This window comes from Haliaeetus leucocephalus, unplaced genomic scaffold (genome assembly GCF_000737465.1).
Source record: "Haliaeetus leucocephalus isolate CR32 unplaced genomic scaffold, Haliaeetus_leucocephalus-4.0 Scaffold428, whole genome shotgun sequence".
NCBI lineage: Eukaryota > Metazoa > Chordata > Aves > Accipitriformes > Accipitridae > Haliaeetus > Haliaeetus leucocephalus.
In genome coordinates, this window is record NW_010972864.1 from 1,500,542 (window position 1) to 1,524,331 (window position 23,790).

The window sequence follows — 23,790 nt, forward strand, 5'->3', positions numbered from 1 at the left end:
GATAACTCATCAGAAGTTGCTAAGGCATGAACTATGGTGAAGCTTTAAGGAAGGATCATGAGGAATCACTTAGGCAGAAAAAAGTCTGTGTTTCCTCAGCGGTGAAATGCTTGTCTGAAAGGCTGAGATTGGGGTGGGTACTGCTACACCACAGCCTGGCAAAGCAGAGAGATGTGGGGCTCCACAGCATTAACCCACAGTCTGAGGTTTCAAACTTCTTCTTGGTTAGAAGAGATTCCCAGATTCAGTTCCCCACAAAAAAGGGTGAAAACTTCAGGTATTCCCATCATTCTGGGAACCAAAGACAGGCCTGGATGCTATACAACATCCCACACACTGCTTACATCGTCATTTACATGTAACAAGCCGCTCTGAAGGACAACACAGTGCCCAACTTCAGGATCCAAGGAGAAGGGAATCAATTTCACAGGTCTGGAGTTTGCTCCTTATCAGGTTGAATTACCAGCAACAAGAAAAATGACAGCATTGTTGAAGTGCTGGGTAAGAGACCAAGATTCATAAAGCAGAAATATCCCAATGTGTGGAAGAACTTGTCGCATGGTGGGAACAAATCCAGCACAGAAAATCACCCTTGCACAGGCAAAAAGGAGGCATAGGAAAGAATGTGGTCTCACGCACCTGCATTTGTAAATTTGCTTTAGTGATTCATGAGTGGAGGGAGGCACTACTACCACTACACAACTCATGACATGAATGATCCCCTCCTTTCTCCTAATCACATTATGGTCAGGCAAGAAAAAATGCTCAGGAGAGAAAGCAAAATTTATTTCATAAGAGTGGTTTTTTTAAAAAAAGAAAAAAATTAGAAATTCATTTAGAATTAGAAATTAATTTAGTTTTATAGATAGCGAAATAAAAAATAAAGACTGTTTGGAGAATTCTTTGCTGAAGGACCTTAAGAATAAGCAAGATCCCTGCTGAGCCAGCTTTCCTGTTAGATCTATATCTTGACCACATAACATCAGAAAATTCTGGTAAGTCTGACATGCGGCTTGAAGACAGGAGGTGACATCCTAAGGGTTCCCAGTCCTTGACAAAGCAGAAACTTGGATCCTGGGAGATACAGAAATGCAGGACTCTGCATTCTTTGCTGCCTTGCCTTCTCCACCAATTAGCTGTGGTTATCCCATAGCCTCTACGGTGTCAATTCTCGATCAGTTCAAACCAGCCAGCACTGGCTAGATAAATGAGTCATTCTTGACCAAGCTAGCATTTATCCCTTCCACCCCTGACTCCACAATTGCTTTAGAGACAGATCTTCAAGCTGCAAAAGCTGGCTGTAGATTTTGAGTATCTAGCATTTCTGAGGTGTCCAGGAACATGTTGTTTACATAGCCAAGAACACGGATGAGGACATTTTCAAAATTTAGATTCTGATTTAATCTTCCTATCTGGAATGGAAAGATATGGGGGATTTAGTCCAGACATGACCATGATTTGTTAGTATTACAACTATACTTGTACATACCATATAAAAAGCGTGTTTCCTCTGATTTACTTTTAAACTGCTAGAAAGTTAAATGTCATAGTTCTTGCTGTAAGTGAACACAGAATACTTTACAAAAAGTTTTCCTTAGCTTGTGTACACAGAGGCAATCCTTGTAACCGCACTTCCCCAAACTGCCAAAACCTCTGTCCTTAGAAAAACGCGTATTTTTTTCCAAAGACAGTGTTTTGAAATGGCTCATCAAGTTCTCTCACTGTTCAAAATAAATCATTCTATTTATCATCAGGTCATCTTCTCAAAACATCAGAAAAAAGCTTCTGATGTACATAACCTTTGTTTTCATTCTACTGGTGGAATTAAAGCAATGTCAAGCTTTTTATAGACATAATATTTGTTTTGTCCCTCTTCTGCATGTTTTAACCAGCTGTTAAGATAATCATCAAAAATCGCCAGGGAAATGGATCACTATTAGTGCCACTGAAAACAGCTACATCAAGACAATCCAGTACTACCAAAAAGGCAAAAATTACAGCAGGCAAACATCAGCAACACCACATACTCTTTTGTTTCTTGAGGGAGAGTCACTGAAATAATTTCCCAGATTTCAGAGTTACATCTCTTTTGTATATATGTCTACTTGAGACTAAGCATATGTACATGTGTGCACACAAAATTTTATGTCAGGTATGGAGATCTAGCAAAAACAAACAAAAGTCTTCAGAATAGGAAAAAAGGAGCAGTTAATCTTTTAATGCCATCGTCTGCATTCATTAATTCACATGAATTTTCTAAGCTATTGACACCATTCCTCCTTATTTACATACATTTTTCATCTCAGCTGGACTACAAGCCATTTCTATCTAGCTCTCTTCTGCTTTCCTACATCCAAATTTAAAGCAACCAAACATTGCCAGATGGGTAACTTCTCTGCATCTTAACAAGAATACTTTGATTCAGAGAGATCCAGCAGCTACAGAAACAGATGAACAAGGCATTGACTGGGGCAGCCAAATACATGGAAGAACAAGGGACCTGGATCTCCCCTGTCTAAACCCTAACTAAAGTGGTCCAGAGTGCACTGACAAGCCTTTTTGAAATAACCCAGACTTTAGAGGAGAGCTTTGTAGAGCAGGTCCTGACTGTGAAGTTTCACAAACTGCAGAAAGTCAGCAATGAACAATGAGAGGCACCAATGACCACCAGTAAGCTCACCAATTGTGGAAGGCTGGTAGTCACTGGAAACCTGCCGTTAAGTCGGCAGCAAAAATCCCTGCTAAAGATGACAAACATGGTACATGTCCTCCCTCACAAGAAAGATATGATGGGACTAGAACTAAAGTCAAACACAACCTGATTGCTTATAAATAGGGCAGGGAAAAATTAAATACAAAGAAAACATGGAGAAAAAAAAAAATACTGTTTTTCTCCCATGGTCATCAATCAAAATAAAGCACCGTTAACAGCTGCAGATACTGTGCACAGGAGATCTCCATCCTGCACAGTATCTAAATGAATCTTGCACGCAGAAACAGACCAAAATCAAACTAGTATTAACTGTTTAATTTCAGGTGAGCTCTGGGGATGATCTACCATGGAAATAAAACCCTTCCTGGAAGCTTTCAAGCATATTGCCTATTGCAATGAGAAGGCTTTCCGTGCAATCTGGATCATTTCTAGAAGCTCGAAGGCTCCTTGCAAACCACCTTTAAAGTGCCAAAGCCAATATCTTGTTAAAAGAGATACAGCAAATGCGGGCAATGTTCCTCTGACCAACTCTCCTGTAAAGCCTCCTTCCCCTAGATATTGATTCAGTTGTATTAATCAACACATTGAAATGACCTGTGAGAGTTTTCAACTTTGTTCTGAGGGTCTGTTGTTACCAATCAAAAGGCAAGACAAAATATGCTGCTTAACCTAATGACTTCAGGTGATAATGCAGCCCCCTGAAGGAGCACTACTAACAAAAACACCTACAAGGAAGGATTTTAAGCAAAGACACAGCTTTTTCCAAGGATAAGTAATGAAGCTTTAGCCTTGAGCCACCAAAATAATGGTTTATACAGAGGAAACAGCAATGCCATGATCCTGCCTGAAAAGCTGAGCAGCCTAAACAAGGGAAAGAAACAATCCAAAGTGAGATACATTGGGGAAAGGGGGAAAGTAAAACAGGTTTTGCTCTCCATTCTGCTCATTAGTTTAAAGGTAACTTGAGCATGTCTGCTGCATTACACTCACAGCCTGACGAAAGTGCAGACATGCCCTAAGGGTTTTCATTCCCTGACAGACTTAAGTGGAGACTGTCAGTCTATGAAATCAGCAGACAGTGCAATAAGTTTGTGCATTACAGCATACATAGGTGCACATTGCTCATAGGTGGACTCTGCTCAGCTCTCCTGAAGGAAGAAAACCCTTTAACCCTCCCAACACACAGGTTGTTACTTGAAGGATAGCCTGGTGATGCTGGCACCATGGCAACAGTGGCACCATGGCAACGGTGACAGAGTCAGCAACTTCGTGATCCACACAGCTTTGATCCAGCCACACGGAAGTTTTACCAGCTGCTGTAAATTTCTTCGAGATCTTTTATTTCATATTTGCCTAAATGCCTGCACAGACCTCCAGCTTCCCTAAAGCACATTCTTCTCAAAGGAGGTTTTGGTCACTCTCTTCTACCCTTTCCTTATATTTTATTCCTCTTTATTTTTTCGAGCATTATTAAAACAATAATGGTAAATTCCAGGGGTTCTTTAAGAAATAGTTCCGTGTACTGTGACTCAAAAGCAGCCAGTATTTAAACACGCCTTAGCAGTCAAATGCCTAATGTTAAAACTTAGTTCTAGTGTAAATGAATCTATCTGGTTTTCATAGCAATTAACTCCTGACCCAGCTTAAAATCATCTGCATGTTGCATTTAAAACATATGAAAAAAAGAGGGAGAGGGTAGATCAAATGACAAACATAGTGAGCAACCTGTCCTTTAAAATGTTTTCAGAACAGAAGCAGTATAAATGCTGGACTCTAGCAAAATCATCAGATACTTTAAGATGGGGTTTTTTTACCTTACCAATACCCCAAACAATAATCTGTGTATGGCAGAGGAATATTTTTATGTATCAGCTTTTCAACTGCTGTAAGAAAGATTTCTTAATTATCCCTAGTATGCATTTAGAGGGCAGATAATCCTCTGCATTTCTATGCCTAGATACTTGTACGCAGTTCCACTATTTAGAGAATTAGGTATCCATCCTCTACTTTCTATCGCATTTATGAAGATTTTTCTCAGGGCTGTTTTTTGTACATACTTTTCGTTTCCAGGATGTGATGACCAATACAACCAAGACGCTGATCCTGCAAGTGCAAGACTGAAGCAATAGGTGGTTGTATCAGCTTCCTCAAAGTCATTCAGCATCCTGTTTTAGCAGATTAATACATTGTCAACGATTAACGTATAATCCTTTCAGATTAATATGCTACAGTAACTATTTTTTAACCCTGAGCATCATGTGAATGCCAAAAGAACTGACGAATAGTTGTCTAACTTCATCATTCTTTTATTCCTCATGAGACAAAGGTGGCCAAGCTATTGTTCTTGCACCGTATGCATCTCATTAGGAGTTTGGCTGTGGGAGAGCATGAGCCTTTAGGGGGTGCTGAAGCTGTGGTTACTAGGTTATTCTGGAACCCAGCTGTGTGCCCAGCCCCATCCTATAATGCAGAAAGGGTTCAAAAAAGCCCATCTGTCTCTTGCCTCTGAATCACTTCTAGAGAATCCTCTGCCTTCACCTCTTTAAGGTATGTGGCACCTGTCTTACAGCTCTCAGCCATACAAAGATTTAATGTATAGCTAACTGATAGCCTTTCTGATTCGTGGCAATATCTTAATTTCCTTGGTTCTGCACTCTCTTCCTTTTTTTTAACCTTACAAGAACCACCACGGAGAAAGATACAGCAATTATTTTATGTTGCAGAGTGTAATTAATAGAATTTGTGTAAGAAAATACTCCTCTTACAAGAAACAGGACATTATCATCATGTTTACAATGATCAGACATGAACAAGACAAGACTCTTTTCAGAAAGGCCTATATCTATCAATGTATAAACATGTATCTATATATGCATTCATATATAAACACATATTATATATAGCATAGAAATATATAAACATACGTCACTGATGAGATAGGGCTGAACTATTACAAGCACGTTGTAACTCATTTTGCTTTCCTACAGAAAGTGAAAGATATCCTGAGACTTTTAAAGAAAACCAAAACTCTTTGCCCCTTGTAAAATACTAGATTGGGTTGAAATTATGGCAGCAATTTCTTTTTGAACACCAAGTAGCCACTCCACCCTACCTTCACTTAAACACAAACAGCAGACTTTGTCATAATACAGAGAAAGCCAAAACAAGAAGCATTTTCCCTCCACTACTGGAGATAATGGCCAAAACATACATTTCCCCTTCCTATGACTAATGAGATAGCTAATGAAGTGCCACCTATCTTCAGCCTATAAAGTGTAGAGTGGTTATAGTACAGAACTAAATTTTAACAGTACCTCAGTTCATATTTAAATATTTCTCTTAAATGTGACCACTGAAAACATAATCCAGATACTGTTATTACTCTCAGTGTTCCAGTTCTGTATTAAGGAGACAAAGGGAAAACCCTGCACAATTCATGTACGTTCTCCCAGAAGCGTGCTTTGCTGACATGGAAACACTATCAATCATGATTCAAACAGGTGTACATACATGCACCAGACTAATAGCATCTGTTTGGGTCAGTTCTGCAAACGAGAGGCACAATCCATGGAGCTGAAGCTTTGTCAAGCAAGGACAACAAAAGTCATTTAACGAGGGATACGAGAAGGCTTCTTTAGGCCTTTGATTTTCTTCAACTTTGCCAAGAAGTGCTTTGTCCATTCTTGCTGTTACAAGATTGACTGCTGATGAACGTGTATTTGACCAAAAGCTGAAATATATTTGTATTTCCGGGTTATACCAAACTTAAGACCCAACGCCTCCTGTTTCCTGTAAATGCTTCGTGCATTACAATGCTTAACTGTACTTTTCCTCTGTCGTTTCAGCCTATCTCATCCTTTTATGCTGCCCCATTATTGCAAAGGCCTTAAACTGCTCCTGCCATTTAGTCTCTCCCCTGAAACCTCTGAGCTCAGAAGTTGACAGGGCAATGTGATTCATCATCTTGTTCTTATTTTATTAATTATTAAATATTTGTGTAATGGAGTAAGCATTGCAACAGCAACAACAACAGTGAAGTGTTCTACCTGTTAGGATCACGGACACCAACTGGAGTGGACCAAGGGTTTGTTTAATCAAGTACTGGTTGATGGCAGAGAATTCAGGAGAATTTATGATCCTCCCCTAATGCAGCAAGTCTGCAGTCAATGTGCACATCAGAGAAAAGGAGGGATTTGCATCTTAACCTTAGTTGATACAAAACTTACATCCCATGGCATGCAGTTTGTTAATCCTTCCACTTCTGTCCTAGAAAGATTTCCATATAATGTCTGATTCTGCTGAAATTACTAGCAACCCAGTCACTAAAACCTTTTGAGCAGATCTGAACCTGTAAAAAGTATACTTCTCTTTACTTTTACTCAGTCAATTGTCTTAGTATTATCTTCTGTTTGATGCCCTGAATTTTTACTGGTCAGTAATACGGTAAACTGTGTTAAAGAATTATTTTTTCTATCTGATTTCAAAAGTATTGCTTTTCAGTTTTGGGGAGTAGCCAGCTGTTCTAACAATCTGCTCCTGTAAAATACCACAATAAAATACACTTCATCTTATGTTAAGCTCAGCAAGAGCTAGCCTTTTGGCATTCCAAGTGATTCTTCACCTCATCTAACCCTTATGAGATCATGAAATAGAGATTACCATAAAGAGACAGAAAAGGCTGATAACCCAGATAAGACAACCATGCTTTTCATTGTCACACTTAAGCAGCAAATTTAACAGGCAAACTGACAGTTTGCTATGTGTATCTGGCACAAAAGGAGTTGGGGACTGAGCTCAGCATCTGCCTATGTCTATCTTCCTCCCAAGTGCTAGATGCCAGTGGGTGGGCCAATAGCCAGATCAGGCAGGAACTGTTACTATAACTGCCTTGCAGTATCAGGACGTCTGACTAAAGGCGGGAGAGGAGGCAATTCCAAACTCCTCACAGGTGGACCATGACCTCCCACAGCAGTGGCTCAGTGGTGGCTCAGCTGGCATCCAGGGAGGAAAAAAAAAAGCTGGTTCCAGCAGGCAGAGTGTAAAGTTCCTAGCAGTTGGGGTCCACGAAGAAAAGGAAAATTGACTTGAGTTTCCTGGAGGCAGATAAATTGGCACTTTATGTGCACCACTTCATAATTCTTACCAAAGTCCAAATTAACCAGGCTGATACTTTCAACCCCTATCAGTTTGTTCTCCCTCAAAGTGCAAAAGAACATAGTTCAAGGGACCACAAGCAACTATGGCAACTAAGTTGCCACACATAGTGAAGACTAAGGCAAGAAAATGGGGCCAAAGGCAGGTATGTTACAGGCTACACCAATGTGTTTCCATGCATCACAAGAACTGAAGGTCTTTTCAACAGTCAGCTGGACACTCAGTCCGAAGCCATGTGCTTAGGTGTTGCCCTATACCAGATAACACCTTCACACTCCAGACCAGAAGACTGACAGCAGAAAATATCCCCTGAGCAAAATGGGAAGCCAACAGTGAACTTTTCCACATAGACATCAGGTAGGTGAACACCCACCCAGCTGTGCACTCTGAAGCCACCTCCACAACTGGCTCAAATGACCCAGATAGGAACTGGCCCGTTGTGCCAAGACTGATCATATCTGGAGTACCTTGCTGTAGAGGGGGGTGCTGGGTAGGATGCTGCACACATTCTCAGCGACTGTTCTTTCCATGCTAGATTGCCCAAAGGCCTCGGGCTGAACACTGCAGATTGAGGACATTGTCAGTTCAAGACCTGTGTTTTTTGAGTGCATCTTCAAACCTCTTCTTGCCCCTAGTATCACTGCTATAAGAGAACAGATCCTACGCATGCTGCTTTACTTATACACGGAAAGCACAAATATTGCTGCAAGGGTTCAAGGATATTGTCAGAACCAAATGAGGATGCCTAGCTTAAGAGGAATATTTTAGTGAAAAGCAATATAATGCATTTTTCCATTGTTAAAATCTATAGAAACACCTGAAGTGCTTATGTTTCTTGTCAACATTATCAGATGTAAAACATTTTTCTGTCATGACTAATTCAGAACTCTGTGGAGGATATCACTAATATCAAAAATAGCACAGGAAACTTTGGGATGTGTAATCAAGTATTTTTTAAAAATCTGTTAGCAAAAATAGCAAGTTTCCATCAACCTCTTTCCCGCATGACATTTACAGTTTTGGTATTTCTGTGCATGTATAAAGTCCATTTCCTATTGTATTTCCCATCTCACAACTCCTTTGGGAAAACCTAATTCATAAACAACCAATTCCCAGACCAGATAACTAAATCTCCCTGCTGACCCCTTTCCATACAACCCAACAATAATAACAGAGACAGAGTCTCTGCATTGCCATTCTCTGGTGTGTTTATGCTGTTTTAGTAATGATGTAATGGAAAGAAATCAACATGCTATTATTATTATTATTATTATTATGCTAAGGACTACAAGGAAGAATTGGTATTCTTTAAGGTTTTATTTTTCCATTCAAGAACAAAAGTCTTTCTAGGGCTTTCTAACCATTCACTGTTACAAAAGGTCAAAATATTCCATCAGAAACCTTAAAAAACATGACACTCAAAAAAATGTTTTTTAAAACATTAACACAGCTAATCCATTTTGAGCAATGCCTTTTATAAGCAATGTCACAAGGTTACACACTTAGCCCTATGGGCCTCAGCAGTCCCTGCATGTCCCATGCATGGGAAGACAGTGACAGAAGTGACCATAGTTCACTATAGTCTTTGGCCTCCCATTCCCTCAGAAAGGGTGAGAAAGCCTCTGCAAGAAGAGGCTGAACTCTGCCCTCTTCCTCTCCATGCTAGCCGTGGATAGAGTGAGAACAGCTCACAGTCATCTCCTGAGATTTTTTGAAGCCTATGTGATTTCCCTGAGCACCACATATATCTGGGACAGGACATAAACCATTCAGTCTGCCTCCCCCAGAGCCCTGTGGGGCTGACTTTTGTTGAAAGTCAAAATCTAATCCTTGAACAGGTGTACAGAGTGGGATTGAGAAATGAAGGCACCTGAGATTTTGCAAAGATTGATTCTGAGTTGGGGACAGAGAGGAAGAGAAAGACAGGGAGACCTGTTTCAGACAGCAGCAGCTCGCTAACGTGAGAAGTTTCTGAAGAAAGCAACCTGGAGTGTGACACCAAGTGCCTATCAGAGAGGTCAATGATCAGGATCAAGATTTGTGAGGCAGTCTGGAGACATTTCACCCATGAATGTCTTTAAGAATCAAAAAGGCAGCTAGCAATCCAGATCCTGAAAAGAACAGGGAACCAGCAAGGGAGAAGAATGTGGCTATTTTTGCTCATTTTTGGAAGCCTAGCCTTAGCTAGCTTTGAAACCTTCTACATTAGTATGTTATATAGTGCACAGTTCTCCCATGTAATTTTGGCATTTACATCAGTACATTAGCAACGGAAACAATTTCCAAACCAGATCTCGTTCTTTTGTCTTCTCTTTGTCACACTTATGATTCATCTCCCAGTCTCAGCTCTCCGTATGTAAGTAACTCCAAGAGACCAAATAAAAACATGGGAGACTAGGAATCTATTACGCAGAGGAACCAGTGAACCTGCATCCTCTGCAATTCAAAATTCTGTTAGATTTGACAAAATCCACTTTTAAATTGTCATTTTCTACTGTCAAGTATATAGAGACAATTTGTCAAGGGTAGGGGTGAAAAAGTACCTTCCAAAGACATACTCCAAGCTAGTGGTTCTGCAGTTAGCTTTATGTTCAAGAGAATGACAATACCAAATGTACATGATGCACTTCAAATGGAAATTCTGATGGATAAAAGGAAACAAACTAATTCAGAGCATCTCTTAGGGCTCAATCTATCAACTAATGTCTGCTGAGACTGGATTTATTATATCGAGTACAGATGAAACTTGTGCTGCGATACTACCCCCAAGTTGCAACACATAACTTTATGTACTTCTTTGTGAGACCATGACATGCCCAAATGCTGTGTAGCAGCCATTTTCAATGGACACACAACTGCAGCCCTATACAACACTTCTTAATGTACATACTAAAATTTTCCATTACCTGGAGATTCAAAATCTCCAACAAGTCTCAGCTATTCTTACAAGACAGCTTCCTTAAATTGCATTAGTGCCCCAGGGAGCCTGTGCCACTTGGCTTAGTGGTCATGTAGCACACAAAGGAGTTGTTATGGAGACTGATGTCTTCCCAACAATTATATGGTGTAATTAGTGTTGGATGCTACAACGTAACTATCAAGCTGTCTCCATGGAAACCATCCAAAAACCTATACTTTTAAGATTTTAGCAACTGATCTTTTTTATAGACCCTTAAGATGCAGTTAAGAGCGCAGTGATTGCCTTATCTTCTCGTCAAGCTCAGCTGAGAAACACATTTTCTTTTCCAAGGTATTTGCATAGTCCCCATGATGACTCACAGGAATCAAATATATGTGTCAAGAATAAATGTCCATATTTCATTCAGTGAGGACCAACCACAAATCAATAAGGATTTTTACCATTTGTAATTATCTTTATGCATATGTGTGTGCATATCCACATGCATAAGAGTATACAAGGTGCATAGATGGAAGAAGCTCACTCCTACTCTTATGAGCCCCTTCTTGGCATACTTGAAAGCTTTATGGACATGAAAACTCCCTCTCTCAGATTAGAGATGCACTTCAAACCACACTGGTGCCGCAGAGAGCACCTACCAGCAGAGTCCAGCCAGGTCTAGCACACGATTCTCCCTCTCTTCCAGAGCTTTGGCTTGTGGCTGCACAGTTTTTCCAGGTTGGGTGAGCAGAGATCTTGAGACAGACTTGCACGCAGTGCAGGATCTTTGCCGAATAAAAATGCACTGTGTTTATGGAACTCCAGTGGGAGTTTATGACATTTTTGCATAAAGCTTTATGAGGTCCAAGCCAAGAAAGCAATGTGATTTTCAGCCAAGAATCTCACTGTCACTTTTGCCTGAGCACAGCAGCATGCAAAGAAGACACTACTTCAGTCTACAACATAACCAAGTGGGCAAGTGCTAGATAACCAAACACATTCGTGTTCTGGTTATGATATCTGTATAAAATTTTTAAACATATCTTTCAATCCAGAATCTTCTCCCATTAGGGCAGAGGTGAACAAAGAGCCATTTGCTTCAGAAGGTACCAATGGCAGGACTCTCTTAGACTGGCACTTACTTCTTCAAGTAAACGGCCCTCAGCAGAAGTAAGGAACTAACATTCTGGACCAGAATATTTTATAGCACTTGCATGCTAAGCAGCAGTGAGAGAGGAATTAAGATATATACAAATATGAGCGCATGCTTTAGCAGAGGCTTTAAGACTGCAAAAATGTGGAAAAGCATGAATTTGTTTTATTTCTCTTGGTTGGTTTGCCCCTGGAATTAAAGCAGATAAAATTCTTATGTGAACTGCTATGTGTGAAGAGAGATCCAGTGAGCATAACCAGGCTACGAGCCTCAGAAGGCTTGCAGTTGTGGCCTCTCCATTTCATGAGAAGCAGGAAAAAGATAATTTCTGCTTTAATAAAAAACATCAGTACTTTTCCAGTCTTTAAGAGGGATATCATCCATTTTTTGCATTGACATGAAGATGAATCTAGTCTATCCATTTTCTTCAAGACACCATGGGGACCAAAGAAGCAGATACACAGACACAAAATATAACATCAAAGACCACAGGAGGCATTCTGAATAGCTGTTATATATTTTGGGGGAAGACTATAACTGCTGGTGTATAAGTACAGTGGGCTACAGTTAGGTACACAGCACCCACAGATAAGATACTCTTTCAGACACTCCTGCAAAATTACTTTTGCAATGTCTGGCAGTCAGCATTAAACATAGGGTGACCTGGGGCAAACACTTCTAAAGTTAACAACCAAAGAACCAAAGCAGCTGTCAGGGGATGCTTTTATGTATTGGGGAGCCTCCAACGCTGTTCAGATACACTAAAGATTACATAATGGTGCATAGGATGGCCACATAGAAAAGAGTTGCATACTCCTGATCAGATTAATCCAAATTTTCTTCCAACCAATCCATAAGAAAACCAGTATAAAACTCAATGCAACTTGATTTCAGTTATCCACCTTCATTTCTTCAGATGAGGGAGGAAGAAAGAGAGAATCCAAAGTCCACTGACCTTCCCATTTATTATTCCTCTTTATAACAAGCTGTCTCAATAGGTTCCTATTGGAAACAAGCTGAACTCCCTACTACAAGTTTATTGGGATAACACTAAACATGATACGGGAATATGAATTCATAAGTAACCAGTATCTTGCTGAAGAAAAGCTCTGAATTACCATTTTTCCCTTCTAATAATGATTTAAATTATTTCTGCTACTTAACTTTTAGAGACCCTAACAGGTTTCATCACCAGATACAGATTGGCAGCCTTAATCTAAACAAACTCAGTGACAGCACTGTTAGAGCTCATTAGTGTTCTCACCAGATGCTTCTGTCTGTATATATAAGCATCTCCAGTTTTTTTTTCCAGTACATGACCCATGATACCAGCATAGCTTTCAAATTAAGACAAGAAATCTCAGTACAGCTTCAAATTCTTGCTCTTCTGGGGATTAAATCTGTGCAAGGCTACGACAAAGCATTCCATATTTCTTGGGCTTCTTAAAAGCATTTTTTTGTTGTTTTACAGATCACTTTAGTGATTTTTTGGCATTTCTCATGAATCTATACAGCTATGACTAACACACGCTATTTGCTTTCACAGCAAAAGTGCAGAGAGCATTTGTCGCTATAAATATCACACAGGACTATATACCCAGATGAAACCTGTGCTTCGTCTGTCTCTGCACAAAGCAATGCTTTGACATGAAAGCTGTCAGAAATCATTACAGGGAAGAATTTAAAAACCTCATACATTGATTAAGTTGCTGCAGCCAAAGTATCATAAAAACAAGTTACAACCCAGCTCTGTTTTTTAAATGAATGAAAAATTAGAGGGCAGGGAGGCCAAATATGTGGGCTTCACAAAGAATGTCTCCTTGAATCTGCAAAGCAGGCCCGATCAGATCTCATGGTTAGTTTATTGGTCTATCGGCACTTAACAAGAAATGAAGTGGTGGCAACAATCTCAGCCCCAGCTCATCAGTCACATAGGTACAAAGCATCCAAATGGAAAACAGATTTTCTGATTCTCTGCACCTCCCTAGAGACCTGCACTGCTGTCTGAGGACTACAGCATTCTCCTTTCTTGGCTCATTTGCAAGATAAACATATTCTGGCCTCAAACGCTGCTCCCTTCCAACTGCTGGTGAAAACTCCAGTCAGTCTGAGAGATTAAGAGGATGATCTAGGGCACTACTCAATCCAAGAAAAATGCTCATGTGGGAACGCAAAGCTGTCGTTGTGAGCAGAGGGCGTTTTTTCCACTGGATCTCATTCTGCAAGTCTAGATTCAAATACTTGCTATCTTTATTCTTTATCCACACTAACTTCCTTCCTTTTTTTTTGTTTTAAAAGGGAGTCACACACCTGGATTTAAACATTTTTACAGTACTAGTTAAACACTGTTTTTCTGCACTTATGATGACTTAAGATGCGATTGAGACAGCCCTCATACCCAGGCAACGCTGGGCTGGATCAGTATGTAGTTTTAACACTTCCAAACACCTGCAGGAAGCAGCATTAGTGATCAGATAGATAGGACTTTTCTTAACAACCCCATCTGTAAATTTATAGTTCCTTATAGTTACAAGATACCTTGTGAGAATCTTGAAGGAGCTGGTAGATCAGCCCCTACCCTTGCAGGCAAGCTCCACTTCAGCTCTTGCTCTCTGCCTATCTGCGTCTGCAGTCTCTTTTGATCCTTGTTCTAAAACTGACATACAGTGTTCCCAAATTTTTTAAGCATTCACTGACTTCTAACCCAAAATCAGCTGCATTTCAGCACTTGGAGCAGCTGTCCTTCCATGCTCCTCATGGTGCCTCAGATGGTAATGACTGAGCCCTAAAATCATTCTTACAGCAAGCTTTAAAACACTAGTGAAAGACATCAGGGAAACTGCAAGTTTTGATAAAATTATTAGTGCTACAGTCAGATATCAAGTCCTTAGTACTTCTTCCCCTCTTTGAACTCAATTCAAGACGTATAATTTGAGCGCTGGTTAGAAGCTACAACAGGAAAAGGACTAATTTACTCTGTTACAAAACCCTTCCTAAGCAAGATATTTAAACCATGCACATTAACAAACACAGACTTTTAAAGCTGAAGAACAGATTAAATTATCACAGTGACACAGGGACAAATTTTTAGTTGCTATAAAGGCATGTAATTTCATTGACAACAGTGGCTAGAACAAACTTTGTCTAACTTATGTCTAGAGTTGGCCAAAACCCCACAAATCTAGAAACCCTTGAACTTTGGGAAAGCTTTGATCCAGTCCAGACTTTGTGGCTCTGATCCACTTCAGCTGGGAAGGACCCAAATCTGCTTAAAATATATTTCACAACACATCTTTGTCTGCATTTTTTTTCAGATAGGTCATAAATACCACATGTAGAACCATTTCTCCTCATTCACAACACCTATTAGCAAAGCCAGCTATTCCCATCCCCAACCCAGAATGTACAGGATTTTAGATCAGTTGACTTGCTACCAAAGAGCAAGAAGAAAGCTAAGGTACTAAAATATGCACAGTCAGAATGTTTGGAAGAAATTCAGACTGGTGAGAAACTCTATGTGACTTCTACAGTGTGGAACAGCTTGCAAAGCACAAAATGAGACATATTACTCCCTTCTTGTTATCCCCAGAAAAACCAAAGACTCATTTGACTACAGTTTCTAAACAAGTGTATTATGCAAGTCTTTTTTTTTTTTGGTAAGGTGACAGCTTCATTCACTGTAGTAGGAAAGCTGTGATCACAAACCACATAGGAAGGTTGTGGTTTTCAGATGACCTAGCTGGGACTGATGAAACTAAGTAAAATCTAACCAGGGAAAAGGAGTCTGACAAGCTCTTCTGACTTCATTTACCACTGATAATTTAACAAATGAGCTGTTAATAACTTAAATCAAGTACAGCCAGACCCTAGATCCACAGATCATATAATAATTCCAGCAGGAATGGACCTTAGGAGGTCAGACCGGGTTGCTCAGGGCTTTGTCCAGTTGGGTCTTGAAAACTTTCAAAGACAGAGACTGCACAGCCTCCCTGGGCAACCTGTGCCCCTGCCTGACTTGTCCTCCGGGTGAAAAATGTTTCCTTATACCCAATCTGAACTTCTCTTGTTTCAACTTACACTTGTTGTCTTACACATCCCCCACCATGCACCACTGTCAATAGCCTGGATCTGTCGTCTTGATAATTTCTCCATAGCTACTGGGTGGCTGCTGTTTGTTAGGTGCTCCCAAAGTTGTCTCTCTTCGAGGCTGAACAAGCCTGGTCCAGCAGCCGTTCCTCACGAGGCAAGTGCTCCAGCCCCCTGACTTTCTTGGCAGCCCTCTGCCAAACTCGCTCCCATTTATCAATGCCTTCCCTGTATTGAGGTGCCTAAACCGAGGTTCCCTGGTCTAACAAGTGCTGAGTAAAGGGTGCGATCACTTCCATGAATTTACTGCCTGTGCTACTGTTAGTACAACCCAGGATGCTTTTGGCCTTCTTAGCTGCCAGGGCAGATTGCTGGCTCATGTTAAGCTTGCTCTCTACCAAAATCCCCAGGTCCTTTTCCACAGCCTCTATTATTGTCAGGGGCTCTTTCTTCCCATGTGCAGGGCTTCACACCTGTCCTTGTTGAATTTTCCAAGATTTCTGTTGGCCCATTCCTCCAGCCTGTCCAGGTCCCTCTGGAACGCAACACTGCCCTTCAGCATTATTGACTGGTCCTCCCAGTTTGGCATCCTTTGCAAATGTGAGTACACTCCATCACCTCTGAGTCTTCAACAAAGATGTTGAACAGGATGGGTCCCAAGACAGACCCCTGTGCTACTCCAGTTGTCACAAGCCTTCAATTAGAGCAGGAATCATTAACCTCTACCTTCTGAGCCTGATCATCCAACCATTTTTTTACCCATCTGTCTGCCCATCCAGACTGTAACAGTCTATTGGATATAAGAACATGGTGGGAGATACTGTCAAAAGCCTTGTTAATGTCAAGGCAAATGACATCCACTGTTCTCCCCTGCAACGGTAACAGTGGGAGTTCTGGTACTGAACTTCAGGGAACTAGTTTTAACTCTTGGCTCAGGGAAGACAACGGCTGGTGCACACACTCTCAGAAGGAGTATTCTTCTCCAAAACACCTTAAAGTATAGATTTGTATTACTGGGATTCAGTAGGCCAAATCCTTAGCTGCAATAATCAGCCTAGTTCCATTAAACTCAGTCTATATACAGTATTTCATCTCAGCTAACAATCCTGGCTTATTATGTACCTGATATTTGTTGCCTCAACTCTACGTGCAGGTTGCACAGACAGGCCCTAGGAGAGTCAAATAGGAATAGCAAGGGAAACTAGAGAGATGCAGAAATTCCTCAGTTCTCCTGGGAGAAGCACAGATCCACTGTGTTCCTGTGACAGACTTTCTCTTACCTTTGCAAGGAAACTCCATGCTGCATATTGCCCTGAGGTTGTGCTGCTTTTTAGCTTCACTGTGTGCAACATCAGAAAGAATCCCAACAGTCCACTGCAAGGAATGGGGAAAGCTTGTTAATAAAAAGTCTCTTAATTTCAACTAAGCAACCTCTTACAGGCAGCTTGGTTCTCCTAATGCAAAACTGCAGTGTTAATCCTATTTGGAGAAAGAAAACTGGTGGACAAAGAGCTTACATTATGTCCAGTACATCTCGGGTTTTGTTCAGTCAGTGACTACAGTCTGAGTAAAGTAAGTCTGGCGCTCTTATGGCTGGTCTCTAATGCACTTGCATAATCAGAAAAGTAGAGATTATTGGAAACATGAGGTGAAATATTAACTTCAGGCATTCAAATGGCTCTGAATAAAGGCAATGCTAATTTCAACAGGAGCCACATGTGTTTGGCAACCAACTCACTTCAACCTCCACAGAGCCTTGAACTGAAAAAATAACCACTGGAAAGTTTCTGCCTGAAGCTTTCAAGCTGTTTAAACTTCATGAAGCCTAAATTCCAATTAGGAAGTGAAATACATCTCTACTGTATAACAAATAGACAGATGACTCAGTAGTGCTGGGAACAGAATACTCCAAAGCTCTCTGCTGACGATTAAGGGAATTTTGATTCTTAAGTCATATAGGACAGTAGTCCCCAACGTTTCTGTAGCCAAGACTACTCTTAAGGAAACTCTGTTCCACATCTAGCTGGACCTCACAGAGCTTACAAGCTTTGGCTCTGGATTTTGTTTCACTTGTGACATACTTACAACCTACTGGTTGTGAACCAGTGAAATAGTGTAAACCAGCAAGCAGGGAATAGAAAAGGACTTCAAAATATGTAAGGCACAAATTACTGTGTGCCTGGTTGAGAGGTGTAAGAGATTACAAAGTACTGTGGCAAGCTGCGTGGGAAAGGAGATAGAATCAACACAGCATATAGTAGGTGAGGCAAAAAGTGCCTTGGTATTTGAAGAGGGTATGCTGTTCTGGATAGTGATGCAATGCAGTTGGTCACCTCTCTGCAATAGCAGGAAGGGTGGAAGATGGCGGCTCCCCAGGTCAGAAGTTCCATGCTGGACTCCAGCACCTCAGCCAAGTGCTGTTCCCTGCTCAGTACATGTGGCAAAGTTGCGTCTCAGCCACATGTCAGTACAGGTGTTTTTGATACACCAAACAGTAGGGTAAGATAACTGCCCAGGAGTAGGACGTACTACGGTTTCTCACACTGAGCCTTAACATGAGACCCCAAAGGACTATCCACTGTGTCTGGAGCCAAGAAAGCAGATGCTGCTTTGATGATAAAGATAGGCTCAAGCTCGCTCCTTGTTGCAGAGGATGAAGTGCTGAGCAGTAGAGCATTCCACTCTCAGAAGTCAGTGAGTTCAATGAAGCAGCATTGCCCAAACTTTTGAAAGTCCAGTAGCTGGCTTAAGTTTGTTTCCACATCTTCTGCCCTGCTGAGAAGGACTTTTAGTCAGAGTGATTTGAAACTGTTTAGTGTAATTCAGATATAAAAAGTGAAACAGCTAATTGTAATACCTGAAATATTGATGTCACAATTAACACCAATTTATTTCATTAAATAAATGGAGCACTTTGGACCTTACTACTAATGCTTCAGACATTCTGCACAGGTTGTAGATTTAGCTGCATCAGTTACCCTTACTTTACCTTGAATAGGTTTTCCTCCAAATCCTTTATGTCTACAAAGACACTAGACCACAAGATGTAGGAGAGCAACTGAGATGCTTGTTTCTCCACCTAACTATTCCTTTCCAATTGCTGTAGCGTATAGTGCTATCTACTACACATGTACTGAAGCTGGGGCAATGGAAACAGAAGTGGGAGGCTGCAACAGTGGTAAAATTCTAATGAAGTGAAAGAGAAGAATATCTGGGTTAGACAGATATCCATTAGTGCCTGCAGTTAGACCTTGCCTTCAAGAAGAAATAGATTTCACCTACATAGCGTGGAACAACTTATTCATTAATACCTAACTGCAAGTTACTCATAGTGTGGATAGTCCACCCTTGAAAAAAGCTACTTTCGTACCAAGAAACTGTGTACATAGGGAAATTATTTAACAATCATTTTTAATATCCCCTTTTAATGGAAAATTCAGATACAACTAAGAAAATACCTAACAGTCAGGAAATATTTTTGCCATCAGTTAGCAGGAAAATATTTTTTCCCCTCTAAAAAGAAAATAGGCAATTTGGCAAAAGACTGGAGGAGAAAGACAGGAATAACTTTTTTTTTTTTTTGAGATAATTAAGACCTATAGGAAACATATTTACGTTGCCCTGTGAGTATGACACTATTGGGCAGTGAACTTCTGCTACTCAAAATAAAGGAACACTTGTTAAAGCTTTTCCCTTTTACCCAAAAAAAGCATTCTGCCAAATAACAAGATGTACAGGCAAATAAATCCATGTACATCCATATACTGCTGAAGACTAATGCTTCGTAATCATTGCAAACAGCAAGTTTTACAAGGGCTAATCCACTTGAGAAGCATTTGAGAGATGCTATTTATCAAAGCTTTGCTACGTTAGGTAAAAATTATTTTACTGGTGACTGGGAACTTTCCTGATCAGAATGCACTCACTCAAATAAACACATACACTTCCAGCACATTTGAATCTCAGGCCTTCAAATGCATACCCAGAGATATGCACAGATACATATTACCTGCAGTTTTACTGGCTTATGCCAGCAGAAACTAGTATAACTAAGGTTTTGCATGTTCCAAAATTTTTAACTGAGGTAACTGAGAGTCAACAGGATCTCTTATTTTGAAAACATTCACATGTCCTGTTATAGAAAGGTTACCTGGCGCAGCAGCTGCTATGAAACCTGTAGAAGTACAGGAATGGAAAGTCCAAGGCACTGAAGAGATCACCTGAGGGACAAAGCAACATACTCAGTGGTACACAGGGGGGGAAAATTACCCACTGTTACAAGCAGGGGAACAGCAATTATATGAACATTACTAGTTTAACATTCCTTTGAGCCTTTACAGCTGGCTGACTTTTCATTTATGATGCTTTCCACATTTCTAGTGTGTTTAATGATTTCTCTCTGACCTTGCTTCTAGCCAGTTCCCGCCTTTAGTTGAAAAAGGGGAAAGTGATACATGAGAGTATTCTTTGCTAGTATAAAGATCCTGTTTAAGCAACAGTTGCCAGTGGATAGACATGCATCATATCCACTTTTATTACAGAGCTCGTGGTAGTTCCTACTGAAGCAACAGGAACCACAGACATATGTTGCCTGCTTCCCCCTCTGGCATTTGAACTCTGTCACACAGAGCAAGTTGAGAGGTTTAAAAAAGTTCTCCCAGATCCAAGTAGAGCTCTCAAGTACTTGCATTTCCAGGAACCCGGGCCCTGGTTGATCTTGGTAGCAACAATTCCCAGGAGTTCTCTGGCCTTCAGGCTCTACAGATTTGGAGGAAGCTCCATCTTTCACTTTTTGAAATGCAGGACTACTTTGCTTAACACGTCTGTCTATCCTGGTAGGGAAATGGTATATACACAATATGCACCAACAGGCAAAAGGGGGAATTTATGTTTATTTAAATGCTTCTTCTTTTGTTTTTCTGACTGAGCAAATGTCTAGTGAAAGCAACAGATGATCATCTTTATCCTTCTAACTATTAAAACACCAGCATGATAGGAATATTAGCCACCATCAAATTTTCAATTTCTCCATTTTTAGCCTTTGATCTTTTGCTAATTCAAATCCTGCCATGGACTCAAGCGATGGGATACATCTTATGAAAGCAACAAAATTAAATCTCCGCATAGCATTGAGAGCAATGCAGAGAAGGAAACTCAGTTCTATATGGACTTCTGTGACACTGCTCTGAAGAGGACATATTCACCTAGAGAAGCCTTGTTCTGTACCATGCACCACCTCAAAAGCTGATCTTTATTGTCTGTCCCATGCTGCTTCTTTGCAAAGGGCAGCTAAGAAAGGTATTAGTAAATATCATGGAAATTACACAGTGTTATATACCCTACTCTCCTCTTCCTACAGGAGATTATACTATTGGTCATATTCCTGTTGAATTCCAGGGCTAAAATCGTACAGGGTTTGGCCTCTAAAAACATGCATGGAAAGGAAAGGCAATATGGAAACCTAAAAAAGGAACAACTCAATCCACTTTACCTGCTGGATGGGATGCAGAAGCCAACAGCACCACACTAAAAAATAAAAAAAGATTAATTATATACTACAGAATTTATGACATGGCCTGAACATCATAAATTGACAGCTTTGTGTTTGTTTTTTCATGCTGAAACTTATTCCAGTTAAGTACAATAACTGAGGCACAAGTATCAGTTAAAAAAAAAAAAAAAAGTTGGTTGGGAAGGAATCTCTGGGGTCACCTAATACAAGCTCTCACCTGAAGCAGGACTATCACCAATATTTGGTCATGTCCTCTGTGGTTCTGTCTCAAAAAGCCAGGTCTCAAAAACCTCCCAGCATGGAGATTCCATACCTCTCTAGATAACTTATCCCAGAGCCACCCTAGTGAAGAAGTTTTTCCTGATGTCCCGTCTTTAAACCACCAAAGCTGCAATTTATGGCTGTTGTTCCATTTTATACCATCTGCTACTCCTTAGAAGAGTTTGGCTCTGTCATCTTTGCAACTCCCTTTCAAGAAGGTGTAGGCAGTTGTTAGGTTACACCTTGGTCTCCACTTTGCCACTCTCAACCAGAGTAGCTCCTTCAAACTCTCCTTGCAGTATGCCATGTGCTCTAAGTCCCTAACAATGTCAGTAGCCCTCTGCTAGATCTTCAATTTCTCAGTATCTCTCTTGAATGGGGAGGGCCAAAACTGAATATTCCAGCTGCAGCCTCAGCAATGCTCATAATAACTTCTCTCGATCTGATAGACACATTCCTTCTAACATAACCCAATACATAGTTTGCCTTAATTTGCCATGAGCATGCACTACTGCCTCATATAGATTTCAGCATTCACTGTTACTCCCAAGTCCTTTTCAACAGACCTGCTGTTCAGCCAGCTGATGACACCACTGAGACAGAATCTACAGAGAACTGTACTTGTGTCTAGACTTGAGTGTCTTTCTGTCCAAGGATTAATTTCAGCTGTGTGCGTACCGATGTCCGCTTTATAGGGATGTGCATATATTGCATATAAGAGTCAAACACAGAGTATTATGCATGTGATTGTGCAGGTACTGCACATTCATGGCCAAACTGTCAGTTTGAGAAAGGACAAATGCTGCAATGAAACAAGTTTAAAAAACCCCCATGAAAATAAAACCAAGCACCAGCCCAAATGATGCACACTTTTCAGAAAGATACCAGTGAAAAATCAGCTGTGACCAGTTCTTTACCTGGAGTATCACTTAAGACTTCTGAGGTCCTACAAAGACCATCCTCTGAGTTTGCGGTATAGGCTGTACAGAGCCTTTTTCAGTGCTACTGATTCTTCTGGTAAATTTCTGATTTTTTTCCAAATTTTTTCATTCCATGTTGTTTCCAAGGTTAGAAGGCTACAGAAACATATTCTGGCACGCTTTAAGACGGGAGAAGCATGCACATTTCCAAAGCAGAGCTACAGCTTCCTCCAATTACCAACAACATAGGTCCATGACAATCACAAAGGACAAGATGGAGAAGGAGAAAAGAGCATCTGGAGAGGTTGCTGCTTGATAAGCAGCAAGCACTGCACTTACAAAGGTAAAAAGACATTAATGTTATGAATGCTAAAGCTAGGCAATTTTCCCTAGCTAATTACCAGTGATTCTTACAGTTTGCTAAGCCCAGTAATGGCAGTAAAGTGCCAATCCAGCCAGCTGAGGAATGGAAGCCTGCACAATGAAAAGTTAAGGCAGAGAAAGAGCTCGAAGTGGTTCCCAATACACACGGTGACGGCTAGAAAACTGAACTTATTGTAAATGAGCTACCTCCAGTACCTGGAGCAGTACAGTATCATCAGCGTGGTGCTTATACCAGGCCAACTCCCTTTTCCAGCATTAACACAGCCACCGTTTCCAAGCTTGCTTGCTCTCAGCTGGTCCCAGTTCTCTACGTGACCAGGCTACTGCACTGGTGGCCTGCCCTTGGCATGCTTTGGTGAATCCCAGTGTCATTCGCAGAAATGCCAGTAGCAAAGGGAACTGCAAAGAGCATGGGAATCCCATGGCCAGGGAAGCCCTGGGGAGAAGCTTGACACTGAAATCAGCCATGGAAGACAACAGGCTGAAAGAGGAAACAGTTCACGAGTGACAGGCAGGCAGGTGTTTTAGGCTTAACATCTTATACAAAGTCTTTGAAAGGCATCAGCTTGTACAGTATGTTCACGTTGTCAATATTTATATATGTTTTTAAAATATCTTGTCACAAAGATATTAAACAAGGCAAAGCAGGTCACTTACAGTAGGCAATTCCCCCCACCCCTCCTCCCCACATGGGATGCCAAGAGGAAT

General features: G+C 40.7%; 1 protein-coding gene across 1 annotated transcript in view; it reads right to left on the reverse strand.

The window, feature by feature from the left end:
* Positions 1–1,280: 1,280 nt before the first annotated feature.
* TMEM241 (transmembrane protein 241) overlaps positions 1,281–23,790 on the reverse strand; it is a 47,517-nt gene continuing 25,007 nt past the window's right edge. Inside the window, exons 11-14 of the mRNA XM_010574407.1 lie at positions 21,497–21,531; positions 20,156–20,225; positions 17,286–17,379; positions 1,281–1,412 (exon numbers count right to left, since the gene is read on the reverse strand). Coding sequence (XP_010572709.1) covers positions 1,281–1,412; positions 17,286–17,379; positions 20,156–20,225; positions 21,497–21,531 — 331 coding nt within the window. The remainder of the gene's footprint in view (positions 1,413–17,285; positions 17,380–20,155; positions 20,226–21,496; positions 21,532–23,790) is intronic.